General features: G+C 38.7%; 1 protein-coding gene and 1 long non-coding RNA gene across 4 annotated transcripts in view; one reads left to right on the top strand and one right to left on the bottom strand.

The window, feature by feature from the left end:
• The window catches only part of LOC307170444 (uncharacterized protein), a 33,787-nt gene extending 10,099 nt beyond the window's left edge, over positions 1 to 23,688 (bottom strand). Inside the window, exons 1-6 of one of the 3 annotated variants that reach the window (XM_079891531.1) lie at positions 22,889 to 23,311; positions 21,698 to 22,140; positions 20,281 to 20,579; positions 19,976 to 20,147; positions 19,743 to 19,900; positions 19,352 to 19,566 (exon numbers count right to left, since the gene is read on the bottom strand). In XM_079891531.1, the coding sequence (XP_079747657.1) occupies positions 19,852 to 19,900; positions 19,976 to 20,147; positions 20,281 to 20,579; positions 21,698 to 22,140; positions 22,889 to 23,116 (1,191 nt within the window). In that variant the 5' untranslated portion in view covers positions 23,117 to 23,311 and the 3' untranslated portion in view covers positions 19,352 to 19,566; positions 19,743 to 19,851. Of the gene's footprint in view, positions 1 to 19,351; positions 19,567 to 19,681; positions 19,901 to 19,975; positions 20,148 to 20,280; positions 20,580 to 21,697; positions 22,141 to 22,654; positions 22,792 to 22,888 lie in introns of those variants that run through there. The other 2 variants (XM_079891533.1, XM_079891532.1) reach the window with 2 other exon arrangements.
• On the top strand, positions 2,198 to 3,604 carry LOC307170301. Its single transcript, XR_013823339.1, has 3 exons — positions 2,198 to 2,341; positions 3,170 to 3,217; positions 3,553 to 3,604. It is a non-coding gene; the product is annotated as an uncharacterized lncRNA (long non-coding RNA).
• Positions 23,689 to 24,161: the final 473 nt, after the last annotated feature.

Consider the following 24,161-nt stretch of genomic DNA (forward strand, 5'->3'; position numbering starts at 1 on the left):
ACATCAAGGATGTTAAGAGGCTAAAAGCAGGTTTAAAACTTGCCCCATTGAAGTCAACAGGGTGCGAATTTTAAAAAGAGGATAACACGGTGTAGGCAACACCGATTTTTGTCGTTGTTCTCTGTATTGACAGCACTCCAAATGTACAAAAAAATTAGCTCAATGTTAAAATTGACCGGAGTTCTCCTTTAAGGTCTTTTGCCTTTGTAGGGCAGAATAGGTATTGTCCCCAACGGCGTTCCATAGGTGTACGTTACCTGTGAGGGCATTACACGTGACGTCATGTCGTTGTTGTTCCGGCGCGGTGTGCAAGAGCTGGAGAGGTAAGAGCATATATGGGTAAGAGCTGCTGGTTAGCGACTCTGTTGCAAGTGATTCCTGTGGTAGGCTACTGGTTGATGTGGACTTCTTGTAGTGGACAGGGCAGGGGAACTAATCGGCATACATTCGGCGGCGCTCGTTGTTGTGCGAACTCCCAGCAAACATGCCAGTGTGGGCCCACTGTGGGTAAGTGTGGGTTTTCTGTGGGACAGTGTGGGCAAGGGCAAACCCTTTCGGGCCCCATGTGGGCTTTCTGTGGGCAAGCCCACTGTGGGACTGCCCACAGAAAACCCACACGGGCCCCCAGTGGGTTAGCCCATGTGGGGCCCATAGCAGTTTTGCCCATTTGGGCCCCCATTAGGATTTACTGTGGGCAAGCCCACTGTGGGACTGCCCACAGAAAACCCACACAGGCCCCCAGTGGGTTAGCCCATGTGGGGCCCATAGCAGTTTTGCCCATTTGGGCCCCCATTAGGATTTACTGTGGGCAAGCCCACTGTGGGACTGCCCACAGAAAACCCACACAGGCCCCCAGTGGGTTAGCCCATGTGGGGCCCATAGCAGTTTTGCCCATTTGGGCCCCCATTAGGATTTACTGTGGGCAACCCACTGTGGGACTGCCCACAGAAAACCCACACGGGCCCCCAGTGGGTTAGCCCATGTGGGGCCCATAGCAGTTTTGCCCATTTGGGCCCCCATTAGGATTTACTGTGGGCAAGCCCACTGTGGGACTGCCCACAGAAAACCCACACAGGCCCCCAGTGGGTTAGCCCATGTGGGGCCCATAGCAGTTTTGCCCATTTGGGCCCCCATTAGGATTTACTGTGGGCAACCCACTGTGGGACTGCCCACAGAAAACCCACACGGGCCCCCAGTGGGTTAGCCCATGCGGGGCCCATAGCAGTTTTACCCATTTGGGCCCCCATTAGGATTTACTGTGGGCAACCCACTGTGGGACTGCCCACAGAAAACCCACACGGGCCCCCAGTGGGTTAGCCCATGTGGGGCCCATAGCAGTTTTACCCATTTGGGCCCCCATTAGGATTTACTGTGGGCAACCCACTGTGGGACTGCCCACAGAAAAACCCACACAGGCCCCCAGTGGGTTAGCCCATGCGGGGCCCATAGCTGTTTTTCACTGTGGGGCCACCATGAGGGTTTACTGTGGGCAACCCACCATAACAGTACAGTTAAATCATTGTTTTAAGATTAGAAGCTCAGGGTTAATCAAACTATTTCAACGATCCTGTAAAATGTCATAAATGTTATTTCATTCAACAGTCAATCCCATACTTAACTAAAACTGCACACAGTCAACAAGACAGCAAGACAAGTACTATCTTTACCTGTTTGCTTGTTGCAGCTGTTCCCAGACAGACTGATAAAGTCAGACAGACCACCCAGTTAACACAGAACATTCCCCTAACGTTAGTTTTTGGTTCCCGTTTGGTTATTTTGTTGGGAACCAAATACTAACGTTAGGGGAACATTCTTTTTTGGTTTTATTTTTATGTAACCATAAAATAGTGTTCCCAGAACGTTGCTGGGTGGTTACTTTTAAATAACCTAAAAATAACTTATAGAGAACGTTTCCTAATGGTTATTTTTAAGTTATTATTTTGCAACCATAAAATAACGTTCCCAGAACGTTGCAGGGTGGTTATTTTTTGAATAACCTTAAAGTAACTTATAGAGAACGTTCCCTAATGGATATTTTTAAGTTATTATGTTGCATAATTGATCTCACTGAGGTTATAATTAAACAGGTTTTATTAAAATAGGAACAAATGGAACAAACCAAAGTTTTCAAGATATGTTATCTGATTATCAAATAATTCCCTCTATCAATTCTATGTTTATGTAAATGCTGCGTGACTTTTACGTGTTTTAATGGGCGCTCGCGCTGAACATTCGAGCCGCATTTGAACTGGAGCGGAGGCCGTTACCATGGAAACGGGACGACAGCTCAACTGACACAAGCAGTAACTCCGTCTCTCACTGTTGTTTTCACTACTTTCAGGTAAGTTTAGTCCCCAAACTTACACAAATAGTACATACAAATGCTTCTGACACATTCTTTCATGTAAATGACACGCTTCCGTTGAATATTTACTTTATAGAAATGATTTAGTGTCTTCAGGAAAAGTCCGCTAGCATCTCATCCGTTAAGTTAGCAGCTAACTGTTACTAGCTAGAGGCAGGTTAACTTGTGCTGTAATGTAGGCTTTTAATCACATTGTACGTGTACAGTATATGAGAGATTTTGATAGTATTGTAAAGGTTTTGCTGACAATTTCCAAATGTGTGAATGAAAGTAAACTAATTTATTTAACTTAAAAATATTCACTGGACGGTTAATTCATTGATTTCACGTGACGTCACATGACTCACACCATTATAGGAACGCCCACCTGGAGGGCAAATGAAAGGAGTGCTATAATGCCATTTGTGCCTAGTATTAACATGAATATACAATACAGTAGCCTAGTTTGAACCAGTTTAAGATTCCTATTAATTCATTTTATACTCGTATGGCCAACTCTCTCATTATTAATAAATGGTAACACTTTATAATAAGGTTTCATTTTGTTAGCTTTAGTTAACATGAACCAACAATTAGTGAACAATTACTTCTACAGCATTTATTAATCTTAAAGTTAAGATCAACATTAAATACTGTATTTGAAATCTTAAAGTTAAGATCAACATTAAATACTGTATTTGAAATGTTGTTTGTCCTCTCTCTTTTCAGTATTTATTGCAATCTGATTGCAGAATTGAGCTCCAACCCCAGTTAAGCAGACCTGAACCAGTTGATCGAGGTCTTCAGGATCAGCAGACACTACAGACAGGCTGGAGCTAAACTCCTCCATGACCAGGACTGGACACCACTGCTGTAAGTGATCGATCTAGTCATGTTCCGAACATTTTGCAGGGGACCTCAGCTCTGGCCCTTGAGGACCACTGTCCTGCAGACTTTAGCACCAGCCCTGGTCCAGCACGCCTGGACAAGCTAATCAAGCTCTTTTGGTTAAAATAGCAAGTGAGATTGATCAGGTCTGAACATAAACTGCAAGACAGTGCACTTCGAGGACCAGAGATTAACTATTAATTAGTCAATAATCACTGATGAAAAAATAATCATTTTTATTTGTATAGATTTATGTAATATTTGACTAATATTCAGTTGTCTTCTCTCTTTTTTCCTTAATTGTGATGTGTCTCAAACAGCTAAATAATAAACCCAAAAGAGCCACTCAGGCACAGGTCACTCTTTTTCTGTGTAAGTACTCGTTTGACCGTCAGACACATTCCCTCTATTTTTTTTAAATAAAAATAACATATTCAGGCTGCAAGTTAAATCTATCAATGATTTATTGATAAAGACATTAAAAGGTTTGTTCTTCATGTTGTTCCAAACATGTATTATTTACTTTTTTCTGTGGAATGCAAAAGAAGATATTTTGAATTATGTTTAATCTGTTTTGTTCATACAATGAAAATCCCATTGGATCCCATTGACTTTTTGAGTCATTTTTCAAAATATCATCTTCCACAGAAGAAATCATGCAGGTTTGGAATGACATGAGTGTGAGTACAAGTTGACAAAATTATTCTTTACGTTGTGTTGATAATTTTAATAAATTGTTCTCATGCTCTTATTTCATCATGCCCTCAGTTGGTTCACTCTCGGTATGTTTCTCTTTCAACAACACCGCCTAAATTTGTTTTTAATAATAATAAACACCTGTAACTATTTTTCCGGAACTCAAATTATTCTCAGGTTTCTCCAGTCATATATAAATTACACTTGGAACAACCCTTGTTTTTGTTTTTTTGTAAAAAAAATTATGTTAACATTTCAATTGTTGTTTTTTTCTCACTTTAGAGAAAAAACTGACACAAAAACAGCCAGGCCGCAGCATCCGAAGGGGTTGATCCTGATCCTGTTAAATCATAATGCAAGAGACTGGGATGGTGGAAGGAGCAGAAGAACCAGAAGACTTGAGGACTCTGAAGACAAAAGACTCAAAATCTATTTAAAATAAATGCTGCTCTTTTGACAGTTCTGTTCAAACGTTCCTGATTTTTTTTCCACGATTTACATGCTGACGACTGGATGCTGGCTACTGTAATAAATTATTAACATCATTTTTTAACATCCCAGGAATAATTACTTATTATAATTACTTAATAATACTTAATAATTACTTACTTGTAAAATAGATTAAAACAGAAAACAGTTATTTTAAGTTGCAACAATATTTCAGAATATTGCTCTTTTTAATGTATTTATTAAATAAATGCAGCTTTGAAAAGATGATGGGATTTCTTTCAAAAGTATTTAAAAAAAATTACTGACCCCAAACTTTTGAACGGTAATGTATTGTGTGTATATATATATATATATATATTATTATTTTTTTTATTTTTTTATTTTTTTACATGACTGTGAATAAATGAAATTATTTGAAACATATAACTTATAATGTACTACTTCAACTTTCAACAAGTGCAATTATTTTGCATGTATTGTGGCAAATGCAAAGTACAACCAAACTAATCTTGTTGTTTGTTAAGGCCACAGGTATATTACAATACATCTTTGCATTGTCCACAGTATGCCCACACGTTTCCCAGTATGCCCACACTTTTTACAGTGTTCCCACAGTATGCCCACACTTAACCCAATGTACCCACAGTATACCCACACTTTGCCCACAGCGTGGGCTTGCTGTGGGCCCACAACTGGTCCCAATGGGGGCCCACTCTACTTAGTGTGGGCCAGCCCACAGTCAGCCCACACTTTGGGCTGTCCCGATGGGGCCCTACCTGGGCCCTATAGTGTGGGGCCCACATGTGCCCCGCATTTTACGCTGGTATCTGGGCCCACAGTGGGCTGCCCACAGTAGTCCCACACGGGTCCCTAAGGGGTTTGCTGTGGGCCCACAACTGGCCCCAATGGGGGCCCACTCTACTTAGTGTGGGCCAGCCCACAGTCAGCCCACACTTTGGGCTGTCCCGATGGGGCCCCACCTGGGCCCCATAGTGTGGGGCCCACATGTGCCCCGCATTTCACGCCGGTATCTGGGCCCACAGTGGGCTGCCCGCAAGGGCCCCATTCGGGCCCCTAAGGAGCATGTTTGCTGGGCTTCTAGAGAAGCGGATGAGTTTCGTGGTTCTTTATTGACGTGCTGTTCAGGTATGTTTTCAACCTTTTATATTTAATGCCTCAGTCCGACTCAAGTCTGCTTGGTGAGTTTTCTTTTTGTTTCAATCCAGGTGTGTTTCATATGCCTGTTTAAGGTCATGGTGGGTTGTTTCGTCATCATTGTCATTCACTGGACGCTTTAATCAGAAGTCCGGTTCAACATAAACTGCTGAGCGACCACAAATTTACTGCGTGCTGCTGTTTGGCTTGATTTCACGGATATATGAATGCTGAGCGACGTCAAATTTACTGCGTGCTGCTGTTTGGCTTGATTTCACGGATATACGACTGCTGAGCGACCACAAACTTACTACGTGCTGCTCTGCTGTGTAGACTTATTGACTAGCGTCACTGCGACATCTCCGATCTCAACGGCACTAACAACGTTAACTTTTCTCTTTCATTCCATGAGAACTGGTGTGGATGTTTTCATTGCCCGGGATTTGATATTGGGTACTCAGAATGTAAAGAGTGTATATAAAGTGGCTTTTTTGATGCTCATTCTTAGTCATCACTGTTCATTGTTTTGATTTTAAGTTTTCCTTTTTTTTGGTTTATTTATTATTATGTGAATGTGTTTTGTTTAATTCTTTCTTTTTGGCTCAAGTGCGGTCTTTGTGGCCCGGTACGAGTTAAACAAACACCTGGTCTGTATTTTCCGGATGCTGTCTAGGATATCCGGTTATCCAATTGTTCTCATGAGAGTACCCTGATCTAAGTGGTGAACGTGTAAAATTCAACAATGTTGTGAGGTGACGATCATCTGGAATGTATCTGTCCATGATGAGACTGCTTGTTATCATACTGGTTTGAGACGAACATTGTGCATTTGGGTCAAATAATTGTTTGTGTATTTCTTGTTTTTTCCTTTGTTTTCTTTATTTTGTGGTGTATGAGTCTGATGTGTGTTCTTTATTGTAGGCCTGGGCGGTAAGGAAACTAAGGGCGGCAGCCCTCCTCATCTTGGTGGTGGTATTTTGGAGTGATTGCTGTGCCACCTGGAGGTGTTTGACTGAGTGCAGTGTGAGTGCACGTGTGTTTGTGGTTTTCTTTGTTTCTTTTCTTTTAGGAGAATAGGGAGGCCCCTTGGGTGGAGTAATTTGGCTGCCGTTCCCAATTTCTGTCGCCAGGAGTGTCCCATTTTGAATATCCTTTTTCTGATTACTGTCTTTTTTTAAATTTTTTTATTGTTTGTATCATTTTAATCAATAAAGTTATTTTATTGTTTGTATCCTTCACCCATGTCTCATGCCTGACTCCAACCAATACGAGCCTGTGAGCCTTGTGTGCTTCTAATTTGTTTAGGGCGATTCCCTGGTAATAAGCCCCCAGGGTGGCGTAGTTGGTTTATTCATTTGGTGTCCCTGTTTCTGAACCCGAACGCTACATTTGCTTATGAGCTGCGATTTCTCTCTCGAGAAACCACGCTTGTGCATTTTTTTTCTCTGATTCGATCACAAACCTGCACATTACGTACCGTTTCACATGGCGAACGATCCCGGCTTCAGCGTCATCACTACGACACGGCATTATTACGGCTTTTGTTCACACAGCGCGCGTTCCGGGACTGAACACGGCAATGTTACTAGGTCCTCAACACGGCATCGATCCCGGCATCAATCCCGGGTCGAGTTTGCGTTCACACAGAAGGCGCTCTGGCAATTTGCCGGCAATTTCCCGGGTTCAAAGCGCTGTGTGAAAGGGTGTAGAGAAGACGCGCTCAGCCGTGACCCACAGGTGAAAACCGGTGTTGGATCACCAATTCGCTAGTTGCACGTGGCCGCCATTTTAGATTTCGGATCAGCAAGGGTATGCTAAGACACTCCGGTTTCGCATTACGCCCGGTGCAGGGAGCTGGAGAGACTATAATTTATCTTTTATAGTTGTTTATAGAATCAATTATCACTTAAAATACTACTAAGATCCATATTACTATCACACGAGCCAATGGCAATTAAATGCACGGACGCGTCAGATTAATGAATGCAAACAAGCCAGCACTGGCCCTTTACGGGCCCACTTAGGGCTAGCCTAAGGGCCCCCAGCGGGCTGCCAGCGCAGGGCCCATGAGAATTTGCTCATTGGCAAAACGTTGGCCCCTTAGCGCTGGCCCTGCACGGGCAGCCCTCACTTAGCCCCCAGGAAGCCCTCACTAAGCCCACACAGGGCCCGCACTATTAATCTACAACAATAAATCTGTTTCATAAATGCTTTACAGCTACTATAACGTATTCTATACATCTGAAATGGATGCAGTCACCACATAACTAATGTCTGAATTGTCAAAAAATGTACAGTAGTCAAAGGGATTTCAAATCAATGTATTTATTAATTACAAAATATAAAACATTCAATTCAGGTTAATACAGGTTAATAAAGCTAATTTAACACTCTGAAAGGGACTAAAAATTCTCTATACAAATATAAAATAATTCAAATCAATGTATTTGATAATTACAAAATATAAAACATTCAATTCAGGTTAATAAAGCTAATTTAACACTCTGAAAGGGACTAAAAATTCTCTATACAAATATAAAATAATTCAAATCAATGTATTTGATAATTACAAAATATAAAACATTCAATTCAGGTTAATACAGGTTAATAAAGCTAATTTAACACTCTGAAAGGGACTAAAAATTCTCTATACAAAAATAAAATAATTCAAATCAATGTATTGTAAGTTGTAAGTTGACTTGCTGGTGGAAGGTGGCTCGCTGGTGGAAGGTGGCTCGCTGGTGGAAGGTGGCTCGCTGGTGGAAGGTGGCTTGCTGGTTGAAGGTGGCTCGCTGGTTGAAGGCGGCTCTCAGGTGGAAGGCGGCTCTCAGGTGAAAGTTGACTCGCTGGTGGAAGGTGGCTTGCTGGTTGAAGGCGGCTCTCAGGTGGAAGGCGGCTCTCAGGTGGAAGGCGGCTCGCTGGTGGAAGGTGGCTCGCTGGTTGAAGGCGGCTCGCTGGTTGAAGGCGGCTCTCAGGTGGAAGGCGGCTCTCAGGTGAAAGTTGGCTCGCTGGCGGAAGGCGGCTCGCTGGTTGAAGGTGGCTCGCTGGTTGAAGGCGGCTCTCAGGTGGAAGGCGGCTCTCAGGTGAAAGTTGACTCGCTGGTGGAAGGTGGCTCGAAGGTGGCTCGCTGGTTGAAGGCGGCTCTCAGGTGGAAGGCGGCTCTCAGGTGAAAGTTGACTCGCTGGTGGAAGGTGGCTCGCTGGCGGAAGGCGGCTCGCTGGTTAAAGGTGGCTCGCTGGTTGAAGGCGGCTCGCTGGTTGAAGGCGGCTCTCAGGTGGAAGGCGGCTCTCAGGTGAAAGTTGACTCGCTGGTGGAAGGTGGCTCGCTGGTTGAAGGCAGCTTGCTGGTTGAAGGCGGCTCTCAGGTGGAAGGCGGCTCTCAGGTGAAAGTTGGCTCGCTGGCGGAAGGCGGCTCGCTGGTTGAAGGCGGCTCTCAGGTGGAAGGCGGCTCTCAGGTGAAAGTTGACTCACTGGTGGAAGGTGGCTCGCTGGTTGAAGGCGGCTCGCTGGTTGAAGGCGGCTCTCAGGTGGAAGGCGGCTCTCAGGTGAAAGTTGACTCACTGGTGGAAGGTGGCTCGCTGGTTGAAGGCGGCTCGCTGGTGGAAGATGAGTTCTCCTTTAAAACATGAATAGGCTATTCATCAAAAGCTGACAAAATAATAATAATAATATTGCGTGTCAATTATTATTTTCATAGTTCTTTCATCATTAAAGTTTTTATTTCCACATGTTTTAAAGCTATATGTTTAAACTTCTAATAGATCGTTTTCTGAGTGCACTTACCTGAAGTACAAACACACACACACACACACACACATACTGGCTGTCATTGTGAGTAACTTCGTTCATATTTTTTGTTGTTTTTTAAACTGTCAAATACACGATTCTTGTAAAGAGTGGTGGAGATGAGAGGGCAGATATTGACAAAACACTGACATGGTTTTGAAGCTATTTCTTATCCATTTTTTGGCCTTCTAATATCTTAAAAACCCTCCAAAAACCTCAAATTTGGGACCTCTATAATTATAAAACCCTGGCTACACATTATACAAATGTAATCAACAGTGCTTTATTTTTTTCAGCTAACTTAGGTGTATTTAACAGTAGCATTCAAGTACAAAATTAAATATAACACTAATACAAATATAACAATAAAACACTTGACTTCACTGTATAAATTATACAATGATTCTTAATAAAGCTACTGTGTTAAAGTTCTTAGTCAAGAGTGTTTTGTTATATTAGGGATAGTTAACTGTTACCCCAAAAAATCTGTTATCATTTACTCTCTCAAGTTGTTTTAAACCCTAATGATTTTCTTCTGTTGAAAAAAGTTATTTTGAAGAATGTGGGTAACCAGACAGTTGCTGGTCCACAGTGACTAGTATATGTTTTTTCTACATTGGAAGTCAATGGGGACCAGCAACTGTTTGGTTACCCACATTCTTCAAAATATCTTATTTTGTGTTCTGCAAAATGTTGTGTCCTGCACAATAAAGAAATTAATACAGGTTTGAAACAACATTACAGTGAGTAAATAATGACAATTTACATTTTTGGATGAACTATCCCTTTAAGGACAAGTGGCAGCATGTTTAATATTAGGATGCTCTCATTTTAAGACCTGTATGCTCTATCTACAGCCACACATCCAGTTTTCTCTCAAATGTTTTCTGCTAAAATGGCGTTTTTCGGGGACTAAGGCCGCGCCCCCTTGGCGGGCTCTGACGTGTAATGCGGGATGTTTTTCAACGGCTCTGGCGTTGATCTCATTGGCGCACACGTCAGAGGCGCCCGCGCCATTGGATGTGCAGTTGCCGCAGCACAGCCAATGAGTGAGCCAGACACTCACTGTTAGCTGTGCACATGGCTGTGCAGCTGCAAAATGCGTTTTACATTATAGGCTTCAGTAAACCGAGGAAAACTCGTTCCCTACTCTCAGGGAACTGAGGTTACGATAGTAGTGTTCTCTCAAATTCTCTCTTTCACTATAGACATATCACATAACCAACTGAATGCACTGTAGCACGATACTAGGATATTTCTTTAAAAACAGATCGTGGAGCCATTTTAATTGTCCACGATCAAAATTCGTGTGCTCAGAGCAGAGTCGTTAGACAAACGTAGTTATAACTTAAAGGGGGGGTGAAATGCTCATTTTCACTCAATCTCCTGTTAATCTTGAGTACCTATAGAGTAGTATTGCATCCTTCATATCTCCAAAACGTCTTTAGTTTTATTATATTTAGAGGTGAAAGATTGGTTGTACCGAGTCTTTCCGGAAAAAACCGAGCGGCTGGGGGCGGGCCGTGTGGGCGGTGTGCTATAGCTGTGCTAACTGATCTAACAACAACATAGAGAGACATTTGAAGTAGTTTACTCACCGTGACTGCTCGATCCTTAAGCATTAGACGATCTGCAAATAAGTCGATCTGGGCTTTGTTTATAAAACAATCATCGTCGAAATGCAGGGAACAAAGAGTCGTGCACAACCTCCGTTGATGCTTCGAAAAAACAAACTCCATCCACTATTCCCTTAACGCTGGGTTCTTTGGGAATCTGTGCAGGGTTGTCTTGCCCTGCCAACCAAAAACCCACTTCTTTGGTGACATTGACTTCCCTAAAAGCCGAGCATAGCGCTTTGAGGTAACGTACTGCTTTCGCTCTCTTCTCTCTCTGGTCTGTGAGTGCGCGCGCGGCCGCGGAGAAGTGCCCTTAGGACCCATATAAGGAAATTCCGCTCTATCTTACGTAAGACAGAGCCATACTCGAAAAAAACTTTCCGAAACTTGTGACAAACCGGAAGGAGTATTTTTGGAACAAAAATACTCCTTCAAATGTACAACTTAACTTTTGAAACTTTGTCCATGTTTAGCATGGGAATCCAACTCTTTAACAGTGTAAAAAACTCAGTATGCATGAAACAGCAATTCACCCCCCCTTTAAGAACTTTTTTTCCTTAGACTTTAGCAGTTTACTGTGACAATCTCACGTGGTAACATACATAATATGGTAAACGGGGTGAAAAGGACAATATTTAGCCTATAGAAGCAAACTAACGTTAGTTAATTGACAACCTAACTGACAACCTAACGTTACTCCGTTGTCACTCGACAAAAACATGGTCTGGATTAACAAAAAAAACAATAGGTACTGAAATATAATAATAGCAGAAAACACACACACTAATATTTACTGATAATATTTACTGTTAAAGATAATACTCAATTTACAATTAAAACTCACCTCAGAGTCAGGAGAATTCCACTGTGAAGGCAGAAACATCCGTTAGGAAGGCAGGAAGGCGGCAAGTGACGACGACTGCAGGCTGCAGCAGCACTGACGTTGATTAATCAAATACGTAGTTGATGTTCGACGCATGCGCGGAATTGGATACTTTTAACACGCATATATTAATATTTTATTTAATGTAATTTAAACTGTAATGCCGAGTTAATGATAGAAAAATAGATACTCAAATAGATATTTCATTAGACAAATTATTCTGTGATTTCAAATCAGTAGATAGCGTATTTAAACTTTATTTAAACAACAAGGGCAAAGTGTTTTGAATAGCCTAAATAACCTATGTATTATTATTATTTGTTTAATTTGTTTAATTCTAACACTCGCTGTGCTATATTTGGCAGATTATAATAGTTGTAATAAAATATGTGCACATCCTTTTTATACCCTAAGAGATTTAATAAATTAAGATGACAAGAATAAAAATCCTGTGTCTGGTAGAATACTATACATTACAAACATCATATCCAGTAAAAAATAATAGTCTTTTTAAAGTTATATTTGTTCTTAGAGTTTTTAAGGGATCATGCGTTGTCTTGTAGACACAATCCAATGCAAATAATAGATTTTTTCTTTTTATTCCTTCTAAGCAGAGTTATAAATGGAAGGTCTTATTGAATTTCACATTAAATTTTAAAAAGCAGCCAAAACGTAATGAAAGTGGGCTACCTAAACAAAACCTGCATGGGCCCAAAGGTACAAAAGCTGCTCTGGGCCCGAATGGGCTGGCCCACAATGGGCCATCATGGGCTTAATGTGGGCAGCCCGCTAGTGTGGGCTGCTCACAGATAGCCCGCGGTGAGCCCAAAGCTGTGGGCCTCGCCTGGGCAAGCCCGCACTGGCCTGTTTAGGTTTGGTGTGGGCTGGCCCTAGCCCACTGTGCCCGCAAAAAGCCAGCATGGGCCCCGCAGGGGCATGTTTGCAGTTAACTGTTCACGAACAGAAGACTCATGCTGCATACACATACGCAATGACAATTATGCCTACTGTAAATATAAAGTTACAACTACGACTAGAGTTGTTTACATAAAATGCACCGTGAACATTCACATGTCTTAGATGTTTACTAAGATCCTTCAGTTATCTATTGAAACCCACAATAATATGTAAGATATCAGTAAGCTTTATATATATATAAAATCATCATTTATGGGCTACTTTCAATTAGGAGGTGGCTGTCCCAAACCCTAACCCCTAAATTTCAACTTGTGAAAATGATATTGAAAAGTTTTTTGCAGATTTTTCCATTCTTGTTTTAATTTTTTTTTAATTATTTTTTTTTTTAAATGAAGTAAAAAAATATATATATATTTTATATTTTATTTTTAAATCATGGAACTTTATCTAAAAAAAATGTGTCCTGCATTTTCATGTCACTACCAAAACAGTGAATGTTGTAGTCCATTGGCTGAGACTACATTACATTTTTGATCAGGAAATATTCCTGTCCCTCTCTCTCATGTGCTATATGGTAAATAGATTGATCCCATCATTTTGAGGTAAATGTGTTCTAAAGTCTAAAAATATGTTTGTAACTTTATACCAAACTAATTTTTTCTGCTATTGAGTAAACTTTTTTGGATGTTATTCCATAAAATGTAGTTGTTATATGTGTTCAACTGTTCTGACCAGTGATTGCTAACCATGTGCTGATTAGCATCTTTGAGCTAGGCTCAAAAGTATCTAAAATTGTCACTACCAAAACAGTCACAACCGAAACATTTTCTTGAAGTATCGGTTGTGACATTATTGTTTTGGTAGTGACAAAAGGGAACACATAATCCTTTATTTGGAGGAATAAACTACATTTTAGTACAGTTATGCAAATAATTACTACTGTAGTATGTTTTAGTAGTGTTTTAGTATGCAAGATTCTGTTAAAATTCTGTAATGTGATGAGGTTACAATTATTTTTGCATGGGGTTGCAGTCCATGATACTAGCTTAGGTGTAAGGTTGTTGTCAGTAATGTTAATTTATATGATTAACTTGACAGGGAGAATGACATAAAACACCAACATGCCTAAAAAAAATAGAAAAACTACAACAGAGAGACAGAGAGAATACAAACAAAGGATGAGGGAAGACCCAGTGAAGTACGAGGAATACTTAAGGAAAGAAAGAGAAAGAAATAAGAAACGAAGGGAAGAAGGAAAGTTGAAGAGTATCAGTGAATTATCTGACAGGGAGCAAAGACATGTCAGAAAAGCATGGAGGAAAAGACAGAAAAGACACAGGATGATGGTGAAAAGACAAAAAGAGGTGGAGACATTTTGCAGGGCTTCCACACCACCTAGCACTTCCAGTGAGGGTGATCAGACACCAGTACACACACACACACACACACACACACACACACACACACACACACAGTTCAGTGGTTCTGGAGATTTATCTGAATGACTTATAAACAAAATGTTGAAAATGTGAAAATAAAACAAAGTGGTTCTGAAACAGTCTACATTGTAAGTTGTTGTTTTTTTTAGGAAGAAAAATCTGAGCATACCTCTTCTCACTTGCACCTCAAGACCCAAAGTATAGAATAGCTCTAGGTGTTCTTATAAGATATTTACTGTCAGATGTGTGTCTGCTATATGTACTGACTGCCAGAGATGGGGGACTCGAGTCATATGACTTGACTCGAGTCAGACTTAAGTCGCAAATTTTAGGACTTGAGACTTGCTTGACAAATATTAATAAAAGACTTGACTTGACTTTGACTTGATATTCATGACTTGAGACTTGACTCGGACTTGAGGTAAATGACTCGAAATAACTCGAAATAACTTGTCTTTTTAAAAATAAATATCTGTATTTGAACGCACCGCAACAATCACGTGACGCAGCAGGAACGCGCGCTGTGTAAACAAAAGCCGATGACGCTGAAGCGCGGGATCGTTCGCCAGCTGTGAAACGGTATGTAATGCGCAAGTTTATGATCGAATCAGAGAGAAAAAATGCACTAGCGTGGTTTCTCGAGAGAGAAATCGCAGCTCATAAGCAAACTTAAGACGCTGCTGAGACATTAAAGTCACATCGATGTCATGTGTCTTTATGGGATTTTTACGGGTTGTGTGTGAACGCACTCTCTGATTCCGGAAAATCACTGGCAGTGTGAATGAACCTAAATCAAACTAACCCGAGTCAAATCTCAGGTCACTTTATCCGTGTATTTTCCGGAATCTCTGTGTGAAAGGGGCTTTGGTCACACACCCTGACGAAGGCTCATTAGCCGCAACGCATAGGTGTGCAAGTAAGTTAGCTACTTGTCACCTGATTTTAAAATATTAAAGCCATGATGAAATAAAGGCTTTCTATATATTTTTAATAATATTCGAGTGCCTTGGATTAATGATTTTTTTATGATCTGAATAATCCCTTACATACAAAAGCACAGCAAAAAACAAAAAAATTCTTGAAAATTAAAATCAGGTTAAAATATGTTAAAATATGCCATATTCCAGTTTTTCTTACCTGCATACATCCCTTTGTACTGTCTAGTTATATGCTACCAATATAGACTGCTATTCCAGGGTTGACTTGAATGTTAAAAGAAATATAAAAACTGTAACTGTAATTTAACTGTAATTTAATAATCGGCCTAATTAATAACACATTGGTACAGAGTCTACCGTTCTCTGGGATTTGTTTTCATGATAATCGAATGTAAAGAGTTTTATCTCTAAAAACTGATTAGCTTATAACGCTAGTATATGGGGCATAGAGTAAGTAAAAAGAAATCGCTAGTTAATACCACTAGGCCTATAACAAGCACCATCATTATGCTACCGTGTTAGTGTGGGGCTATTTTGAGCCTTGTTAGTGGTATTAACTAGCGATTTACTTTTACTTACTCTATGCCCCATATACTAGCGTTATAAGCTAATCAGTTTTTAGAGATAAAACTCTTTACATTCGATTATCATGAAAACAAATCCCAGAGAACGGTAGACTCGGTTCCCATGTGTTATTACACCCCAGGTTCATTTTGCGCCGGAGTTGTCCTTTAATAGCATAATAGCATGTGTACAGTGTCTAATAATTGGATAGTTTTTGGGGATGCACATAAAAGATTGTAAAAAGACACCTACACACAAAGAAAAAAAACATACAGACTTTCGAACCGAACCATGCATACACAAATAAACAAAACAAAAATTCAAACTTGCAAGCACAACCATGCACACATGCAAACAAACAATACACTCTTCACTCATACACACGCACACACATTCACTCACAAATATTAATGAATCAATCACACTCAATCAAATCACCTCTCTCTCTCTCTCTCTCTCTCACACACACACACACACACACACACACACACACACACACACACACACACACACACACACACACACACACAAAGTCAAACACAACATGGACATGCAAACAATACACCTTTCACTCATACACATGCACACACATCATTCACAAATATTAATAAATCACTCACTCACACAGATTAATAATGTACAATAGTCAATCCACCTGATTGACAGGTGTAAGTTTTGTGTCAATTCAATTATTACTGTTTTTTTCTTGTTATTCTTTTGTTAAAAAGGAAAGATCTAACTTGTTGTTAAGGATGTGTTCATGTTCCATAAAGGGGATGCCAGTTTGAAGAATGCCATTTGGTGGCATAGGAACCATTATACTTGAATTGTGAATTGTTTAATACCTTTTAATGGTCTTCTGTAGTGTTTGAGGCATATTTATTTTTCATGCTTTAATGTTGGCCTAATTTCAGTTACATTTACATTTTAGGCTATGTAGGTTGAAATTTTATTTCTTTTTTAGATTTTTAACCACTCAGCTGTATGTGGAAATGCATATTTAAAAAAAATGTTGCAAATAAAACCATAGTCCACAACTTATGTAGTTTTAACTTATTTTAATATATAAATTCTGTGAAATCATCAAACGTTTGTATGACTTGCCAGTGACTTGTGACCCAAGCTACGACTTGACTTGACTTGCTTGACATAAAGCAGTGACTTGACTTGACTTGACTTGCTTTTCACAAAATTGACTTGGACTTGCTTGAGACTTGAAGGTTAAGACTTGAGACTTACTTGTGACTTGCACATGTGTGACTTACTCCCACCTCTGCTGACTGCATATGTGCATCATAGTTATTTATTTATATTAACATAAAATGTGGACAGTCTGATTCAGCCATGGCAAACTAAGTATTGTGGTCACTACCAAAACATTACTGTCACTACCAAAAATGTGCAGTCACTACCGTAACATGGGATGTTTTGTCAAAAATAAAGTATATTGAATTATCAGCTAAGATGTTATGATAGTATTTGGTTCAATGCATATTCAAACTAATGAATCCTTAACTTTGAAATCAGTACGATACACTTTATGCCTTCTACAAAGAAAGATTGGGTTCAAAATACAACAAATCTCATAAATTACACTTAAAATATTATTAAAATTATAATCTTTATTGATTTAACCTGTAAAAATATTTTTTAAAAATAGAAAAATATATATTTATAAGGTAGATGTAAACAAAATCTTAATAGGTCATTATAAGCCTTCTTAATAAATTATTTAATATTGTGTTTCGGTAGTGACAAATTTGGGGAGAAGGAACATATTCCAGCATTTTCTGAAAATACAATATGAGAATTAACTGCACAATTACTAAAAAAGCATACCTTGGATATTATACAATTTGCATACATGCAAAATTTGTGGAAAAAAAAAAATTCAAGATGTTTTCAACTTTGACTTTGCACCAATTCGGTAGAATGGCCCATATATTTATATATATATATATATATATATATATATATATATATATATATATATATATATATATATATATATATATAGGCTAAATAATCATGAACACAATGACGGGGTGAAATGGGCTGTGATGCATGGGGCACCAGGTAAAATCTTGCCTAGGGCAGCAAATTGGTCAGGGCCGGCCCTGCCAAAAATTAACAGATGCTGCGTTAATTGCGTTAACAGCGCTAATTTGTTTATTTAATATAAAATCGCAGCATTTTGCGTCATATAATCGCGTAGGCTTGACATCACGATCGCGATTGCGATACGATTAATCGTGCAGCACTAATTTGGAATATTGGAAATATAACTGTTTCAAATAAATCCTTGTTTTTAACAAATTGGTTCAACAGAGACATTAATCATCTTATAAAAATGTTTGACAATTCTGGGAATCTTTTAACTTACGAACAATTCATGTCAACTTACAATTTTCCCGTACAGTTTAGGGAATTTAATTCAGTTATTAAAGCTATTCCTGTAACACTTCGTCAACTTGTCAAATGTCATATTTGTTACAATTCTTTATCTGTGACAAACCCAAATGTAATTTTAGAAGGTGTTGAGTTATTTGAGAAAAAAAGCAAAAACAAACATATTTGTAATATTTTCCAAAAACAAAACAAAATATCTCCTAGAGGGAATTTTTTTCTGGAACTCTAAGATTGAAAATATTGACTGGAGAAGAGCTTTGTTAATTCCTTTCAAATACTGTATTAATAATAAAATAAAAGAAATACACTTCAAAATTCTACATACCATTTATCCTTCTAAATCTTTAATATCAAGATTCTCTTATATTGATGATATGTGCTGTTTTTGTAATAATGAGAAAGAGATACTGACTCACTTATTTTTTGACTGTAATGTCGTGAACCAGTTTTGGACTGATTTGGCAGATTTTATATTTAATCTGATGAATATTAATTATTGCTTTACTTTAAAGGATGTTACCTTGTATTATGAAAATAAAATTTCTGGGTGCGTTAAATCCGACTAGAGCATGCCTTCAGCCCAATTCGCAGTGCTGTTTCTCTGCCGCCTCAGAGGGTGCTTTTAAGTGGACATTATCTAGTAGAGCTACTAATATTTTATTTTTATTTAATTTTTTTACTGTAGAATTATTTTGTTTAATGAAACTTTGAACTTGACATTACACAAAGCACAAATAACAGCTTATTTTGCCTTCAGCCCAATTCGCGGTGCTGTTTCTCACCCGCCTCAGGGGATGGGTTAAAGTGGACATAACATTTAGGATTTAACGCACCCTTACATGTGGCTGAGAAATGCAGAATTTCTAAATTCATTTCTTACAGAGTTGGTGCAAAAAGGGGGAGGTACGCGCTTCAATAAGAAACAAACACAAAAACAAAACAAAACAAAAGAAAGTAACTGGAACATATTTAGTTAGATTATGCCTGAAAAGGTTTTTTTTTTATTCTTTTTTTTTTATCATGTTGCTTTAAAAAATCTTGTATAATATGACTTGCTTTTTTTAATTGTATTTAAATATTTGTATTTTTGTAATTTAATTTTTGCCATGAAAATAGCTTTAAATGCTGACATGGCATTAAATAAAATAATTTGAATGGGTTTACTCAAACAACTTTTTGTTAGAATTTTTTTTGGGTCAAGCCATATATGCACCTGACTAATATGCATTTTAAAGGACATTTCTTAGGACATAAAAATGACTTTACCTTCAATTTCAAGCAACAGGTTTCTCCAGAAAGATACAACAAGGTTTTCTGTGTTCCTTTTGGAAGAACCTGGCAGATTCAGTTCAGGCTCCATCAATGAAGAGAAGCTGCAGTAAGTGAACTGTTGAGGTTGATGGCACATCACCGTTGAAAAGGAAGTTGGATTTTCCTGCATTGCCTCCAGAACCCCCAGGGTTTTCAAACCTTCTTTGAATCTGATGAGATATAATCGAAGAATTACCAACTTGAGTACAAGCCATAGTCAAGTGATGGCACCTAATTTTAAATATGCAGTTATGCAAGTAATTTAATATACACTTATATACTTACAAATTATAAAATGCATTGTAAAATATAATCCACAATATGAATAGTGTCCAGTAATGCACACCTTTCAAAGGCAGACCGGTTGTGACCAAGACAGTACCAGTGTGCAGTGTCTAAGGCAACCTTCCTGGCTGTTTGATGGTCCTTGATGACGGCAAAAGTCCCAGCCATATCTATGATGGACTCAATATTTGTGAAGGCATCATAATCCCCGGAAGCCAACTGACAACGTAACAACAGAATATTAAGAGAATATTTAAAGGATTAATACTATTGTATTTTGTACTAAAACCTTACTCTTTGCACAGCATCGGATCTGTAACTTCTTCAACAGCAATGACAGTGCCCTCAGGGTTAGTTGTCAGTGCTTTGAAGAGGCTTGGTGAAATAAACTGTGGTCCTGGTCCCCCATGCACAATGGAGAGGGCAATGGCAACCCCAGCAAAGAAGAAATCATCATTCTGCATGGCTGAAAAACAAGTATTTAGACAGATTATTGAATACTGATTATCATTTATTCTAAACAAATATCAAGACTTCTTCAAATATATTTGATTGTGTCAGTGCATGGATATATTTAGGTATATAAAGTGCTTATTTACATCTACTGGTGAAATTCAGGAATTTGGCTTCATCAGGACCAACAAATAATGCCCCCTGCTTAAGGTTCTCCATAAGCAGAGTGAGGAACTCCTTCCTTGGCCCACCAGAATCTATTGCTTCCTCATTTGCACCCAGGTCATCCATAAATTTCACATCGATCCTCTTCGATGGGCAGAATGACTTCATGGACATGGTGAGTCTTGCACTTTCCCACATATGTCTTCTACTTATATTAAAATAGGAAGCTCTGCTCTCATCAATTCCCTCTGCCAGCTTATCAATAATCCCTGTAATGTCTCTGTTGAAAAATGTAAGAAGCTATACAGTTGGAACACATCATTATACAGGAAAAACAAGTATAACAGTAAAGTAACAGAATAATGTAATAACACAATTATTATAATTATATTTATTATAAAATAAATATAAAATAATTTACTATTCTACTACAGGGCTAGCCTGGGTGCCAGCCCAAACCCCGCCCACAAAATTTTTTGGTCGGGAAGTTCGATCTGGACTTGATCCATTGAGGTAATTATGCTCTGCTCCGATTTATGTTAACTGACGAGAGAGAAAGAACCTCTGTTGAATGCTCTTGATTGCTGATCATTCACTCAGCACGTGTTATTTGGATTAAAACTAAATTGTAAGTAAAACATGAACTGTTACCTGAATTTTGTATAACTAGTGATTCTCTACATTATTACAGGACGTGTTCAAGTCAAGAAGTTCCATGAACGCAAACATTCAAAACATGCACCCCGAAAACCAGTGTCTCAGGGGACGAATACTGAATTGAATTGTCTTTTACGGAAATAATTGACTCCAGGTCGTTGAATTATTAGAAAAATAATGCACACCCGAGGTGTAACAATGGCTGCAATTCAATGGCCTGGAGTCCCTTTTGATGTCCTTAAGAATTATATTTGCAGTACAAGTAAGTACTAAAAACCATCTCAATATATTTTTACATCTCTTTTCTCAGGAGCTCTGCCAAGAACAGGGTGATTCTGGCCTGTCTACTATTCATACTATCAATGGGCCTCTCTTCCACCGCCAAGCCAACTAGAAGAGAATAGGGTAATGTTTGCTGTAGCCTGCTGTGAATTGGTGATGCTCACAAGTAAGGTAAATAAAACACCTGTAATGATGGTGATGAATTATTTGTTATTAAAGCATAAACATTCATAAACCACTGTTAATTTAACATTAAAAGCAAGCATAGGCTACTATGTGCATGGGTTGCCATGACCGAAATAGCACTACTGAACTGTTAGAAAAACAGAATTCTTACCTTTCCTTTGACGAAGTCTGAGCCTTAGCACAACACTTTCATCAATAAAATATTATAGAGAGAACTTCTATAAAGTACAACTGAAATAGTTTACCAAAGTCAAAGATGTTTTGGATTTTTACCTGTTGCTGTCCATTAGACTCCTAGAACTTCCCTCATTTAGCTGAGAACCAGAGGCTTGGTCTGCATCATCATTTGACATCACAACAGAGCTGGCAGGGATCATGGCAATGGAAGATGAGGCAACGGATGGATCATCATCATTTAAAAGAATGAATGCATCTGTCTGCTCCTCACAAATATCAATGATGACAGTGTTGGTAAGACTCATTGAACTTCCCTCATTCAACTGAGAACCAGAGGCTTGAGGACGTGTATCATAATTTGACATCATCTGATTCATCTCAACAGAGCTGGAAGGGATCATAGCAATGGAACATGATGCAAAAGAGGGATCATCATCGTTTAGAAGGATGTCTGCATCTGACTGCTCTTCACAAGTAACGATGGTGCCATGGTCAGTTACAGAACTGCAAGCAGCATCTAGCATTTCATTGGCAGTGTCCTTTTAAAAAAGTAAATGGAAAAAATAAGGCATTTTTAATAATATATAAATAAAAATAAGGATTTTTATCAGAGTAGAAAATAAATCAAAAGATTTTATTTTAATTATTTAATGTGAAGTATGTAATTTATGTTTAAGGGATAGTTTACATTAAAATGAAATTCTGTCATCATTCTCTTGAACACAAAGGAAGATATTTTGAAGAGTGTCAGTAACCAAACAGTTAACTGGACCCAATGGGGAAAATATCTTCCTTTGTGTTCAGCAGAAGAAAGAAACTCATACAGGTTTGAAACAACTGGAGGGTGAGTATGATGACAGAATTTAATTTTAATGCAAACTATCCCTTTAAAATACATTGTCCAATCCCAGCTTAATGTGGACAGACAATGATAAATGAAGTAGTAATCTGCCAATTTCCACAAAGTGAACACACTTTGGCTCAAAAGTTGCTTTCAACATTGCTTTTTATCTGTGCGATCCTAACAGCCCAAAAATATCTAAATTGGCTCACCAGTAGCATTAGTTTGGGGTGGGAGCATGACATTTGACAATGTTATGGAAAACTTTTTGCAATTAGTTCGGTGCCATTGGAGTTGAAGAAATTACATACTTCCCATTTTTTCCCCACTGTGACTTCACAGAAAAATGTATGGGACACCTATTAAAAGTGAAATGAAAAAAGGTTTGCGGTCCTTGACAATACACTATAGTATAGATTATGTTTAGGTTCATTTATTTAACTTACATCATCTGTTGTCTCTTTTTCATCTATGAGATCAATTGACGGCAGAAGGTAGATGGTCTTATCTTTAAAAAGTTTGCATAACACTGCACCATCAAGACTTCTACCTGCCTCCAACACTGGTTTGACCAACTTGGTGTAGGTGGCCATCATTATTGTGATTCTAAAGAAATAGCACATGATTATAATTTTATAAATACTTTTCAACATTATTTTCAAATAATCAAACATCTACAAATTGATACACCCATACATTTTGTTCAAAGTGTTCTATTTATCTACTATTTACTTTTATCAATTTTAGATTTGACAGTTAAGTGATTTGATGGAGTGCTGATAGGATTTGGATGTTATCTATGCTACTCTTCAGTTTTGAATTGAATATGGTTGCCAGGTGTTGCAGGATCTCCTGTGCAGTCCACTCCTTTTGAAACTGCACAGCAGACACTATATGCCCTTGCTCTGCTAATAGTGTTTTACTGCTGGACCTTGGAACCGTGCAGTCTCTGGGAGATGAAAGAAGGCAAACATCTCGAAGGAAGGGGACATGTTCAGTCATCCTTTTTCTTTTCCCATGCCTTAATTAATAGAAGTCACATGTTATTCGTCAACATAATAAATATGGCATTAAACATAAATGCTAACGGCTTGACGCTTACTTTAACCCCAAGGAGCACCTATGCTCCTCTGTTGAAATAAATGAGTGCTTTCAGTAACTTTAGGGGCACAATAGAAAATTAGCAAGTAGTGTGTTTTTAATAAAGGGGTACAATGAGAAATTACCATGCAAAATCATTTAACTTAAGAATTAGAATACAAGTCTAATATGGTTTTGAACTATATATATATATATATATATATATATATATATATATATATATATATATATATACAAGTATAGTATATATATATATATATACACTCACCTAAAGGATTATTAGGAACACCATACTAATACTGTGTTTGACCCCCTTTCGCCTTCAGAACTGCCTTAATTCTACGTGGCATTGATTCAACAAGGTGCTGAAAGCATTCTTTAGAAATGTTGGCCCATATTGATAGGATAGCATCTTGCAGTTGATGGAGATTTGTGGGATGCACATCCAGGGCACGAAGCTCCCGTTCCACCACATCCCAAAGATGCTCTATTGGGTTGAGATCTGGTGACTGTGGGGGCCATTTTAGTACAGTGAACTCATTGTCATGTTCAAGAAACCAATTTGAAATGATTCGAGCTTTGTGACATGGTGCATTATCCTGCTGGAAGTAGCCATCA

The sequence above is a fragment of the Squalius cephalus genome (genome assembly GCF_949319135.1).
Source record: "Squalius cephalus genome assembly, chromosome: 13".
In the NCBI taxonomy this organism is placed as follows: Eukaryota; Metazoa; Chordata; class Actinopteri; order Cypriniformes; family Leuciscidae; genus Squalius; species Squalius cephalus.